Source organism: Tachypleus tridentatus, chromosome 4 (genome assembly GCF_004210375.1).
Source record: "Tachypleus tridentatus isolate NWPU-2018 chromosome 4, ASM421037v1, whole genome shotgun sequence".
Classification (NCBI taxonomy): Eukaryota; Metazoa; Arthropoda; class Merostomata; order Xiphosura; family Limulidae; genus Tachypleus; species Tachypleus tridentatus.
Window position 1 is genome coordinate 712,589 of NC_134828.1, and position 15,143 is coordinate 727,731.

General features: G+C 35.0%; 1 protein-coding gene across 1 annotated transcript in view; it reads right to left on the minus strand.

The window, feature by feature from the left end:
- Nucleotides 1-510: 510 nt before the first annotated feature.
- The window catches only part of LOC143249993 (complement factor B-like), a 39,906-nt gene continuing 25,273 nt past the window's right edge, over nucleotides 511-15,143 (minus strand). The window contains exons 6-10 of the mRNA XM_076500627.1: nucleotides 11,663-11,845; nucleotides 9,841-10,014; nucleotides 6,362-6,723; nucleotides 4,247-4,379; nucleotides 511-752 (exon numbers count right to left, since the gene is read on the minus strand). Of these exons, the coding sequence (XP_076356742.1) occupies nucleotides 511-752; nucleotides 4,247-4,379; nucleotides 6,362-6,723; nucleotides 9,841-10,014; nucleotides 11,663-11,845 (1,094 nt within the window). The remainder of the gene's footprint in view (nucleotides 753-4,246; nucleotides 4,380-6,361; nucleotides 6,724-9,840; nucleotides 10,015-11,662; nucleotides 11,846-15,143) is intronic.

The following is a 15,143-nucleotide window of genomic DNA, read 5'->3' on the forward strand; positions in this document are numbered from 1 at the left end:
CCATGGAAACGACACATATATAAAATGGCGATGTTCTTTCTAAAGATTTGGTTTGAATTTCTGCGCAAACTACACGAGGGCTATCTGTGCTAGCCGTCCCTAATTTAGTAGTGTAAGACTAGAGGGAAGGCAGCTAGTCATCACCACCCTCCGCCAACTCGGGGTACTCTTTTACCAACGAATAGTAGGATTGACCGTAATAGTATAACGCCCCCACGGCTGGGAGGGCGAGCATGTTTGGTTTGACGAGGATTCGAACCCGCGACCATCAGATTGCGAGTGCAGTGCCTTACCCATCTGGCTATGCCGGGCTTGCTTTTCGAAGAAATAACATCTAACAATATTGGTACACTTCTTTACTGATAGCACAAACGACCACCACCCACTCTGTGCATACACATGGTGTGAATATGTCAGATATGTTCAGGGCAGGACAAGTTTTTTTAATAGGATTGCGTTATTTCATTATAAACTGACGAAAGCGAAAGAAAAGAAATAAGCCAAAACTTTTCAAATTATAACTTCTGCTTGTGTCATTACATGATCAACAACCGTTTTAAGTATACTGGAGAAACAGAAATAATTATTATTATCTTTAAGTGGATGTAAGATTACAAAATATAGAACCAACTTACCATCTGTCAGAAGGAATATGATGGTTTTCATTGGTCGGTCAGCAAAGGTATGCTTCGAGAGCGGAATCATCTGAGTCTTAACAAAATCTAGAGCTGAGCTTATAGCTGTCCCGCCCTCTACAGGTAAAACAAAACATTTGTCATTCTTTAAAAAACTCAGGTTACTTGAATTAGGTAGATCATAGCTTATAACCCTGAATGTGTTGTTTATTCAATAATATGGTTAGTAATCAGATAATTTTTTAGATCTTTCACAATAACTCAGTGGAATTTTTTTCTCAGTAAAAGCTGTGAGTGTGTAACATAATACAAGTAATTATGAAAACATCAAGTGATACATATTAGAAATCACAAACAACCAGTAAAGGTAACTAGATGGTAAATTTGTTAATGGTAAAGACCATAGTCAAAGAAAATATAAAAGTGATTAAACTGTGCAATGTGCTAATGTTCTGTATGTGAGCTCTCTTTACACAGACCATTACGACGTACTTTCATGCTGCCGTTTCGTTTACAAACGTATTAATGAAAATATTGTTTCAAAGGTCCATTATTACACCCCACAATTTCTGCCTTTTAACCCTCCCAGTTTTTAGGTACGTCCATACAGTTTCAACAGTATTCATATCGAAACTTTATGCATACCAAATCAGAGCTGTAAGCATTTCATTGGTCCTTTTTACTGTGAAAACACTATTTCGCCCTGTTTGAAAATCACTGTGCTGCTAGAGGATGATTCCTCTAGAGGATGATAAGTTTCTCATAGAATTATATAACGGAATAGAATACGTCAGTGCTTTCAGTAGTCACGAGTACTATCAATTCACCAACACTTCTTGATTAAGTTTCAACCCTAAAATTGTACTGATCCTTCAACATACTTCGCTGTACATGTCGTATATTAACCACGATACCGTCCTGCTCTTTGCGAACAATCGGACAAACTGTCACTGACTGCTGTTAAATTATTTGAACTTGGATTCATCCTGCTTCTGTAGCTTTGGTTATTGCAATGTGTGTGGTCCTATACTCATTCCAAGGTATTATTTTGCCTACCTCTTCTCAGCGGCAGTTTTCGAGCATTTACACACTCACCGAGAACATTATATTAATGTGCAACTTAATATTCTCGGGATAAAAATTCACACCTACATTTATAGCAAGATAGTTGGTAAAATCTGCACTTGTCTCTCATCTACTTTTAAAGAACGTCACAAGATAACAAGCATCATATCCGGAGAATTTCCGTTTTCTTTCTCTATCACTTCTATTACTGAGGCATTTATGTTCAGGAAACCTTGATTAGTTCAAATTACCACTACTGGTATACCTACCTATACTTTTATTGACTTCATACTCGTGATAGAACACTTTCTAATTGGTTATATTACAACCAATCATAATGTATTCTATCATCAAAGAATTATTATCTACAGTAGTCACTTCTTATAGGGTAAAATATTAATAAACGATTACAATATTGCGCAGTTAAAGAGGTAGGATGCCCTTCATATCCCTTTTCCTTGCCGTAAATCACAGTAACGATACCATCAAGATACCACGAATATTTTATATTTTTTTTGCGTTACATGAGACATTATGGAAGAAGTATGAATCAGTTGTACTCTTCACATCTCTGATCCCCGATTTGACGGCAATAATTCTACGGACTCAGGACGCTTACATCTGGAATTCGATTCTCCGCTGTAGACATACCAAACAGACCAATGTGGTTTTGCTCTAGAACAAACAAACAGCCTTTACGTTTACCTAAGTAACGACATGAAACTTTTATTAAAACAAAAAATGCTACACATTAGTTGAACTGAAAGTTCCAAAATGTCTTATCTGGAATACTTTTCTTTAAATACGATGACTAACAAAATCTATCAATCAGTGAATCGAATTAGAATATCTGTAATAAACTGTTATGATAAATATGGTAAAGGCATGTCGTGTGCCAAAATTCAGTATTTCTACAACTAGGGTTCTACAGACGTTGAAAAAATTCAAATAGTCTTGTTTTATATAAATACACACAAAGGAAAGAGTTAGGAATATGTAAAAGGCATACCTTTAATAGTTAAACTGGTATTCTAATATACGCAAAATTAATACGTAAGTTGATACTAGGACCTGAACATGTTTAGAGTTTATATACCAATGACAGCGTTTCTTATTAGATAAACAAATATCCCTGTAACAGTAATTTTTTACTTGATTAAATTAACCAAGGAAACGTAAAAACGTATTCTGTATATTCTTAATTTAAGAAAAAAACTGTTCTTTTACACGTTTATTTTCTCGACTTCGGTATTTTTCTCCATCAAACTGTTGACTTCAAATACCTCCTAAACTTGATTGATACGGCCTGGTTAAAACACCAAGTCGATTTCTCTGGCATTTCTCTCCTGAATATCTAAGTTTTCATTATTATAACTTTCGTAGCTCTTGTCCACCATATATTCCTTGCTTCACTAAGGTATTTTAATAGATTCTGGTGAGACACCGAAGCTTTCTAATCAATTTTCAATACATGTTTTTCAAAGTGTTCTTTGACAAATGATAACGTTCTCCTAACGGTAAGAAAACAAAATATGACAAATATTGTACCATCTTTTTTATCAATTATGTTTACTGATTAAAATATGCGCATAAACTATGCATTCCATATAAACAAAAGTCAAGAAGTGAATAGGTTATCGTCAAAACCATTATTTAACACGTACACCTTAACCCACAAACGGTAGGGTGGAGTCAGGATGACCCAGGTCGATTAAGTTTCAACCCATATATTCCTTGTTCTTCACCCGGTACTTTCTGTACCACATCCTCAATAAGTTTTTCAGTCAATTATTAGGTGTTGAGAGGAACAGATGCGCTGTCTCATTTCTCTTTTTCACTGGTATAATCATTTGTTTTTCGTCTGAAGTTAATTTATACACGGGTCATTCTGGCCCATCCTATCACTTATATCACTTATCAATTCAAGGTTAACTACGTGCTGTTTTAGAATTAGTATGTTCAGCAAAACTTCATAATTTTCTATACTTCCCAATTACAATAGGTTTTGTAAGCGATGGGTGACAACAAGCATGCTTTAACAATAAAACGAAACCCATGGTAGGCTTCTAAAACGTTATGATATAAATACTGTACAATTAGCCATAGATACAACTCCAAAATAACCAAACTCCTGTAATAGGATTTTGTAATGATAAAGATTTAGTGCGCAAGACAAGTGATGCTACTGGATTGTAAAGCTGGGGACGTGAGTGCATTATAAAAGTAACAGTTAATTTTCACTACTCGTTTGACAAAAATTAGAGGTGCGTCCTGTTGATTGGCTTCCTTCTAGATTGTCACTACAAAATTAACATGGGCTGGTGCCGATAACCCTCGTGTAGCTTCACGCAAAGTCCAAACAAATAAAAACATACCATAATGATAATGTACAATATACGTATAAGAGTTTAAACCTGGTGTTATCGGAGTTTTTCTTCGTGCTATAACTTTCACCAACAAACCATAACGATAATGTATAGTATACGTGTAATAGTTTAAACCTGGTGTTATCGGAGTTTTTCTTCCTGCTATAAGTTTTCACCTACCCGTAAAATCAAACTGATCCAAAGCATTCAGCACTTCTTCCTCAGTGGTGTAATCTTGTGGAAGAAAAGATGCTGACACGGTTGAACTAAAGCTAACTGCTCCAAATCTTGTTCCAAACTCCTTGACACCCATCTACCAAAAAATATTTGTTCATTTTTTTATTATTATTATTCATTACTGACCAAAGTACGGAATATAAGACCTGAAGTACTTATTATATTGTACTGATTAAAGTACGAGATAAAATAAGACAGGTGGCAGCACTGTGTAGGTAGGAATGGCTCGGATTGGTCAACTAAATGACATTTTAAATATACTTCTCAATAGGTCATCAGGACTTTATAGTATTATAATATTATTTCCTTTTACAACGATGTCTATGTAACGACTGAAGAACAAGTTCTGGTTATATCTGTAAATATCACAGTTTGAATTTATTGAAGTTAGTTTCCTCACATCAATTTAGTGTTCCTTCAAAAGCTCAAGTAGAGTGAAACGGAATTAACAAGCAATAACAGATACAATAATACATATTACAATTAGAACCTCATTCTATTTATCAATACAACCTTTCTATCTCTGTTGAAATGCTGCATTAAAAACAAGCAAAGAAGATAAATTTTGCAAAAAAATAGTACACATAAGGATGGCTAATATCAATGCAAATGAGGTATTAGGGATGGCAAGAATTAACATACAGTAATATATATGTATATCTTCCATCACAATCGAGTTCAATTTATCCTGCTTCTGTCTGTTAACGTTCTACTATACAGTGTGCCTGTAAGTACGAATGGTGCCAATACCGTCCCTACTACCTCGTTTGTATTGTCTTTGAAGGATTGATACCAGCCATCCTTACATCTACTCTCTTTTTTAAAAGTTTTCTTCACTTATACCTAAAGCACTTGTTAGATTGCTTTACGAAAGTATTACACCTAAGATGCTAGATAGCGCTAACGGATAATACGAGATATTATCACACCTACGGTGCTAGATGGCGCTAACGGATAATATGATATTATAATACCTAAAGTACTCGCGAGGTTGTACTGACAAAAATACGGGATATTACAATAACCAAGGCACATACTAGACGGTGCTAACGATAATACGAGATATTATAACACCTCAGGTACTTGCCACATGATACTGATAGTATGTGATATTATAACGCCTAAGGTACTTGTACATGGTGCTGATGATAGTATATGATATTACAGCACCTAAGGTACTTGCCAGATAGTATTAACGAAAGTTCGGGATATAACACCTAAGGTATTTGTTGAATCGCATCGAAACTAAAGGATATTAGCCTAGAACACAAGCTGGACTATTCTTGTTTAAAACAAAATAATTGGTGACGAAAGATCGAAGTTTACATAAGTTGTAAATTTCATGAAATTATTCAATAAGTTATGTATGGAAGAGAAGGTTAACTCTAATTTTAAGCCTAAGTAGGCCTAGGCAATCGAAATGAGGATTATTTAAAAAAAAAACACTAAAAACAAAAACATCTGAATAAGGAACGAATGTCAAACTAAACTACTTTCTGCATCGCTTTGTAAAACCATTTACATCCTCTAACTGAAAAACAAACGTACAGTAAATACGTTCGGTAATTTTACGCTACATACAAAGTTGTTTCCAAAGTACACTTATTTGATTCCCCATCGTAAAATTACTTAGCAGCTAAAGCTCCGTCAAATGGCGATTACTTATATAATGAATAAACACAATATGTGAAAAAAAAGGGCTTTTCAAAATTGTCCTATAACGCAAGAAAATACATCGCAATAAGTGAGTGCTTCAGATACTTAAAATAATTGTATGCCACGAATCTGGAAGATTATAACCTGTATTTTATGTATTTAATGCAATAAATATAAACAGCTAGAGACAATTATCTTTTCTGCTAACAGATTGCTTTTTTCTAAGTTTTTAAATTCAATAAAACAAACTCACACACTGGTAAATAATATATGACTAAGTGCATATATAATATGTAATAACATAATACATAAAATATAATAATATAATATATAAAATATAATAACATGTGAAATATATAAAATACTATAATATCGTATGTAAACTTCAGAAAAAAAACTTACACGTGTTACTAGGCCCTTCGCAAACTTTATAGCTGAGTTAAAATACTTCCTTCCAATACTTCCGGAAGCATCAAAGACGAAATAAATTACCAAACGTCCAGGAAAGTTCAGATCAATTCTTCGTCTTCTAGGTTCTATTCGGGGCGACATCTGGAAGATCCTTCTGCTTGACATTTCGAATGCCTTGTTGGCCAACATTTTGGATACCTTATTGGTCGACATTCCAAAATTATTGTTGGATGACGTTTTGAAGATATGCCAAAGTGAGATTTTGGATATCGGCTTTTGTTCGCTTTCTTTTTCGTCCAACACGTTATTCAAACGAGTAAGGGCATCTGTAGGACTGTCACTGTAGTAAGGCTCTGTAAAATCACAACAAATACCATTAAATGAAAAAATCCACTTGTGCATTTGAAAAGTACATTATAATCACAAAAATCGTCACATTCAATCAAAATGTGAACAAAGCAATATGACGTAACATTGGACATTAGTATTAGACCTATCTTCCAATAACACATCGTATATATAGTCCCTTAGAAATTTCCAAGAGTAAAAGAATGTATAATAATAATGTTCGCCATTTCCACTGCGAACGATGAGTTTCGCTCAATCCAGAGCTAATTACACCGAACAGGCGCTACAAACAAAGCAGTGGTCGGAAAACTATTCATTTACGCTATATGTTACAACAACAACGGTAACGATGTGAACACTATTTTGTTTAAACTGGTAACACATGGTTATAATTAAGTTTCCAGTAAAGCGTGTGTATGCATATATATTTATATGTTTGTATAAATAAAATACCCATTCTCGTCAACACTACTCTCCAAATACCAATGGATTCCATGACTCTAGCAATCACCACAACTATTTTTTCAAAGCACCAAAGTTCCTTGAATCTATTGATCAGTATGTATGTGGTATCAAAATTAATAAAATTAAACACGAGATTATGCTAATCATTCAGAAATATTTAATACAACAATCAAATTTTATAAAAAATTATTAAAAGCGTGAATAAATCATACGAAACGATGCAAAATCAAAACTGATAAAGCGAAACATAAAACTAATCAAAACTACACAAAAACAACAACTGGGGAAAAATCAAAACGAAAGCAAACATAACGTTTGAAATTATCAGTACCTAGGTCAAATCCACCACCCACCGCCAACTTTTAGGATCGATTGTTACATTATAACGACCTCTAGGCTGAAAATGTGAGCATGTTTGGTGGGCGGGGAGGAGGCGGCCCCGAAACCCTCAAATTGCGAATCGAGGGCCCTAAACACCTGACCATGCCAACTTATAAAGAATGAAGATATTTTTGTGGCAACTATCAACTACCGAAACGTTTGGCTTTCCGGTTTAAAATTTGTAATTTATTATTAGAATATCCCAGAATTTACAAATGATATATTTGAAACATAATTATATTAAGTTAAAGACTGATGTTTAAAACCATCGTTGACTGATAAAATATCTTGTGTTAAAACTTATCTGTAATAATTAATAGAGCGTTTCTCAAATTGAGGACTAAAGGGCACTCCAGGGAGTATGCCAGTAACATTCAGAAATTTTCTAACGATTTTTAATATAACACGATTTACAGAATAAAAAATATTTTCATAAAATTAAATTTACATGAATAAAACATTAAATTTTGGAATACACCTTTCACTTACAAGGGACCTTTTTCAAAACAAAAAAAAACAATCGATAGCTTCGGAAGGTTCGCGAAAAAATATTAAATTGAAAGGGGTACTTGTTTTTTAGGTTTTTAATACTTGAATAAAATATAATATAAAGCAATTATTTAAATACGAATTATACATCAGGTAAGACAACATATGTCAGGATACCTGGTAGGTCCAGGCATGGCCATTAGTTAGGGTGTTCGACTCGTAACCTAAATGTCGCGAGTTCGAATCCCTGTAACACTAGACACGCTCGCCCTTTCAGCAGTGGAGGATGGTAGTGACTAGCTGTCTTACACTGCTAAAGTAGAAACGGCTAGTGCAGTTAGCCCTCGTATAACTTTACGCGAAATTCAACAAACAAGCAAACCAATATATGTTGTTCCACAGCATAGCATCACGTTTATGATTTATCTTAAATGATAAATAAAAGTCCTATTTTCATAATACACGAGATTTTGCTTTTCACTAAAATGAGCTGTAAAGGCATCTGAGTAAACAAAACGTGTGAACCACCTAGAAATATTCTATAGCTTTCACCACCTTGGGAAAACACATAACATAAGAGAACGCAATAACAGGATTTATTACATCCCTAAACCGCATTTACAAACACGTGACTTAAAGGGAAAAAAGATCTCCGTTAATTAAAAATTGCTACAGAAACATAAATGTTACAACTCATGAAAAAATAGTTTAAGCATTCAAAAATAGTCATTGCATCTTCAGACACTGAGAAATATTAATGTTTTCAACCACATTTGGATCGCGTTGCCTGCTGTACACTGAAAGGTACACTAAAGGTTGCGAATTCGAATCATCGTAACACTAAACACGCTCGCATTTTCAGCAGTGGCGGCGTTATAACGTAACGCTCAATCCTACTCTTTTGGTAACCAGAGTATCTAAATAGTTGGCGGAGGATGGCAGTGGCTAGCTATCTTACAATGCTAAAGTAAAAACGGCTAGCTTATGCATACTTACATAATCAGTTTTTGGGTACGTTCTGTTTAAGTTATCGCGTTATAAGGATAAAATATCACGCTACTGCTTATAAAATGCTGGATTTTCATATGCAAATTTGAAACTCGATTTTTAGTGGCTAAGACAGAAAAATTATCGTAAATTTGTCAAAATAATATGGTATATTGTCTGGTTCATTTCAAACAAGACGTGTTTGTTCCTCATTCTTCACTCTCAACAAAAAGGTCCCTTTTCTCCATAGAACTGTCACCTTTAACGAAAAATGGATTCTTTTCGACAATCGACGACGATCACACAGTGAGTTGACTATGAAGAAGCAGAAAAATATATGCCAAAATTAGCTGTTCACCCCAAGAAGTTCATTGTCAGTGTTTGTAGGTCATCAGTAGGTGTGATCCATTATTCATTCTTAAACCCAAAATAAACAATCACAGCAGAGCAATATTGTTGTGAACTTGAAATTATGCCAAAAACGTTGTCATGAAAACAGTCAGCAATAGTCAATCTCAGTGGACCTATACTGCTTCAAGACAATGCTCGACCTCATGTCTCACATGTCACTGCCCAAAAACTGAACGAGCCTCAGTATGAAACTTTACTTCATCCAACATATTCACCAAATCTTTCTCCCACAAATTATCACTTTTTTAAATATTTGACATTTTAAAAAAAAAAAACGTTTGCAAATGAAAGGTCAATTGAAAGTGCATTATTGTACTTGTTTCGCATTTTCCTTTAAAAATCCAAGATTTCATATGCAACAGCCTGGTATAAAAAACAAACAGCCTTACCTAAACAAAACACCTGTTCTCCTGACCACGTGTGGTTCATCTGACAAGTTCTGTTTGCTGATCCAATAAAGCTATAACCCGGCTTACAGAAGAAGTGAACAGTGTCTCTTAAGTCATATGAACTTCCTGATTTTATTCCACCGACGGGGACACCAGGGTCGGGACAGTAGTAGTCTTGAAGAAAAAAAAAAAAAGAATTAAGTTAAAGATATATTGATATAACGAATGAAAGAGTGAAACAATATCAGAACCATAACACCAACTGTTATAACAGTATATTAAATAAATTACAATTCAAAGTTTCTGTTACTGTTTGCTGTTAAGTACGAAAGCTATTTGTTCCGACCACGAGTATCGAAACCCGGATTCTGGCGTTATCAGTCTTCAGATTAGGGATTGGCAAATTTCGAAGAAGACTTACAAGACAAATACAATATAATGTCAAAAACATTACACTATTTCAAACATGATTATAACGCCTTTTCCCAAGTAAATAAGTAGTAGACTTAAGACATTTATAACGCTGAAATTAGGGATTCGACCACTACTGCGACCATAGCGCGGATAACCAATTCTGAAGCTTTACTTCCAAACAAACAAATAGTTAGATAGGTCATGTATGTACAGATTCCTACTTGTATTTATAAAAATTTAATTTTTTTTATTATACATGTTTATTTCCTTTAAATTAGCTATATTTTTGTGCGCCACCAATACCAATCTTGGGTATACCCAATTCAATTATATTACTCATCAGGATCTCTACTAATCTACTCTCAAATCTAATTATGTAGCGCATAGTCAGTTCCATACATTTGTGTGTGTTTGTATATATGTATATATACTAGTATCCTTTCCGTATAAAAAAAAATCATTTGGACCCTAAACGAAAGAGTCCTATGAAAGAATTACAGCTATAATATTCATCGTTTTTCCTCTAAGATCGTCCGGAAGAGATCCTTATTTACAGTGGCTTATTTAGGTAGAGGCTGAGGGAGCTCAGTCCCAGGGCTCATGGGCTAAATGGAGGGGTCCATTGATAATTTTATTCTATGTAAAATTACATTGAACGCAGGGTCCACCAAAGTTATTAGCCCTTGGGCCCACACAACCTGAAATTCGCCACTGCTTATTTACTTACTTAGATGAAAATTCATCGACATACTGAAATTTTGATTAACTCCCTTAAAAGATATATAGCAATTTAGGCGGCTTCATAAATTCAGTAAGCTTTAATTTTGTTCAGCCAATTCTGTGAAATAGTCGTTGTTAATATTCAGATGTTTTAAACATGGTTTTAAATGAACGACTTTTTATAGCCGGCATTTTGTGTCATCTCGATACCTAATATTAAATACTACCGTTCTTAATGATAAAAAGGCACGACTTATAGTAAATGAGTTAAATCCATGTAAAGTGTTGCGAACTCTATATGGGTTAAATTTTGCCACATTAATTTAAACATTTTAAATCGTCATACCAAGCCTTGGGTGGTTACAACTGGTAAACATTCCTCTCCAAATGGGCCCGGCATGGCCAAGCATGTTAAGGCATTCGACTCGTAATCCGAGGGTCGCAGGTTCGAATCCCGGTCACACCAAACATACTCGCCCTCCCAGCCGTAGGGGCGTTATAATGTGGCAACCAATCCCACTATTCGTTAGTAAAAGAGTAGCCCAAGAGTTGGCGTTGGGTGGTGATGACTAGTTGCCTTCCCTCTAGTCTTGCACTGCTAAATTATGGATGGCTAGCGCAGATAGCCCTCGAATAGCTTTGAGCGAAATTCAAAAAACAAACAAACAAACATCCTCTCCAAACTTACTTGGGTGGTTACAACTGGAAAGCAACCCACTCCATCTTCCATTGCCTAAACATATTCTTTCTTCTGATCCGATTATTTTATACTGTGGGAAGCAGGAAAATATCACTCTGTCGCCAATGTTGAATGGCCCAGCGCCTTTTCTTAATCCATTTTCTGGGACTCCTGGATCGGGACAGGTAATGACTGGAAGAAAGAAACAGAAACTTAGCTATTTTTAAATTTTCTTGGTGATGCTTGTTTCAAATATCCTTGCTTCAGTACGAAAGCGCTAAACTTTAAGAATGTTGTTATTATTGTGTATCATAATATCTCATATATCATTATTTCATCTTCTTTTTAAAGAATATATGTTGCAACCTAAGTTTATAGAAAATTAAACAGGGCCCAATATCAGTATTCAATATATTGTTTGCAATAAAGAAATCGCCTTTTTTATACGAACTGATCTCCCCATGGCTCACAAGTAGGTGTAAGGGCTTATGGTACTAAAAGATATCGTTTCGATACATGGGAGGGAGTGCACAATACACTTAGCTCATTAAATAACTTTGTGCTTATCAACAAACAACCTGCATGAATTGGATAATGTGATGCTGTCACATTAACTTTATACTAACAATCGTTACATTTCTCTTTACAGTACGTATATTCTATTTTAGTTGGGGTTTTTATTCTTTTGTTTTCTACTACTAAAAATCTTTCCATGTATATTAAAGTACCATAAATACATGCTAAACTGACAAACCGCTGGATTGGCTTGGCTTGGTAGTTTGTACATTCGATTCGTAACCCATGAGAATGTTTACCTTTCCAGCCGAACTACGACCAGTAGTTTGTTTATGAATTTCGCACTATGTTACACAACGACTAACTGTGTTAGCCGTCCCTAATTTTGAAGTGATAAATTGGACAGAAGGCAGCTAGTCAATACTACCAAATTTTGGGTTATTCTTTTAACAACGAATAGCAGAACTGACCGTCACATCTACTTTTAGAGAAGCCAATAATTTTAAAATCAGAATCAAAAACCCCACTCCCCGGTGGGTCGGCGATAAGAGTATGGACGTAAAAAGCAAAATTCCGGGGTTCTAATTCTCGCGGTGTACACAGCAGATAACCTGCTGTAACTTTCCTCGGAAACAAAACTAGAACCAAAAGGCTGATTTACTGGTCCGTCAGTTCTGAATGATAAGAAATCACTATTGATAATAAACAATATGGTGTCAAAATTAATAATAAACAATATGGTGTCTTGTTTGTTTTGGAATTTCGCACAAAGCTACTCGAGGGCTATCTGTGCTAGCTGTCCCTAATTTAGCAGCGTAAGACTAAAGGGAAGGCAGCTAGTCATCACCACCCACCGCCAACTCTTGGGCTACTCTTTTACCAACGAATAGTAGGATTGACCGCCACATTATACACCCCCACGGCTGGGAGGGCGAGTATGTTTAGCGCGACGCGGGCGCGAACACGCGACCCTCGGATTACGAGTCGCACGCCTTATGCGCTCGGCCATACCGGGCCCAATATGGTGTCAAAATTAATAATATTAATAGTAAACATAATGGTGTCAAAATTAATAATATTAATAATAAACAGCGTAGTGTCAAGAATTATTAGTGTTAATAACAAACAATATGATGTTAAAATTGATAATATTAATTCAAAATAATAAACTTAATTCGGATGTGTACTAACATAATTGATAAAAATTATAGTTGACCATCTTAATTTGGTTAAAGTGAAACAGTTGTTCTGACAAAAAAAAAAGGTTCATTATCTTATTTGATACTTTTTGGACCTGAAATCTGAAAAACAAAAAACAATTCTCAATATTAGAGTCAAGTTATTAATTTCTACCAATCGGCGTCTTCTCGAACACAATACTTCAAAATTCGATGCGACGCCTAGAATGGTCTATTTTTCGTAGATGATTTATGAGTTATATAAAAATATATGTATAATGTTTTCTTCTTTCTAATATTAAAAACTTCACAAGACAAACAGGTCATACAGGACAAAACTGACCCTTCTTTTTAGTGTGTTTTTTTTTCAGATACTTTCTTGAAATTAGTTATCACAAGTCTGTCTTTTGTTTTTCTATACTGACTCGGCATGGCCAAGTGGTTGAGGTACTCAACTCGTAATGTGAGGGGTCCCAGGTTCGAAACCCCGTCACATCAAACATAATCGCCTTTTTGTCCGTGAGACGTCATAGTGATACAGTCCAACCCATTATGCGTTGGTAAAAGAGTAGCCCAAAAGGTGGGGGCGGGTGGTGATGACTAGTTGCCTTCCCTTTCGTTTTACACTGCTAAATTAGGGACGGCTACCGCAGATAGCCCTCGTGTAGTTTTAGGCGAAATTCAAAAACAAACAATCTCTCTAAACTTCTCTGCCATTGATATCTAAGAAAAACCTACAAGTTTTGATTAATGCTGCCCTCTATGATCGAACTAACATTTTATCATAATTTCGCTATTGTGGATTATAAGTACATATGTTTTAAACTATCTCGATTAAATTCATCTACGGTTATAAAAGCAGGACCGTCTAATGAGCTCTGACTTGTAATGGCTCTCTTATTATAAAGAGTAAAAAATTTTATTCTTGACTAACTCACGACTTTAGTATTACCAAAATATTTACAATGGCGTGTGTGTTTTCTTACAGCAAACCCCTATCGGACTATCTGCTGAGCCCACCGAGGGGAATCGAATCCCTGATTTTAGCGTTGTAAATTTGGAGACATACCGCTGTACTAGCGGGGAGCTTCACAATGGTACTGGTTTGTAAATTTTAAAACTATGCGATGAATGACATGTGGTTAACAGGACATTTATTATTGGAAATATAAATGAAAATAAAAAATTTTAACGCCATAAATAATTAACACTACGAGTATAACATTCATATCTTACATTTAAATGGAAAACTGTGCTACAACTGTAAAAAAGAAGGCATAACGAAGGTGTAGAAAATAATATTACTAGTATGGTAAAGCTGCGTTGAACATTAAGAACTATAACAAGAAAATTTAAAGACATTATGATACAAAAACATGAGCTTTTAGGCCAACCGAAACAAGCGTTTCATTGTGTTTACTTTATCTAGATATTACTGACAGATAGAGTAGCAGAACTAAATCAAGTATTTGATTGGTTACAACGTCGATGAATCGGTCCTTTAGTGTTCAATACTCTCATTACACAGCGACGTTATGCTGGAAACATTAATAATCAAAACACAAGATATAACGGTAGGTCATAAGACATTTATGTACATGTAGTATTTGGAAATAATACTTAAAGTGGATATAAAATGTAAATGTTCATTATCTGGCAACCCTTTATTGTGTGGAGCCTCCCTCCAGTGGCACGGCGGTATGTCTGTGGACTTATAACACTAGAAACCGGGTTTCGATATCTGTGATGGACAAAGCACAGATAAATATTTGTGTAGTTTGTGTTTAACTGCACAT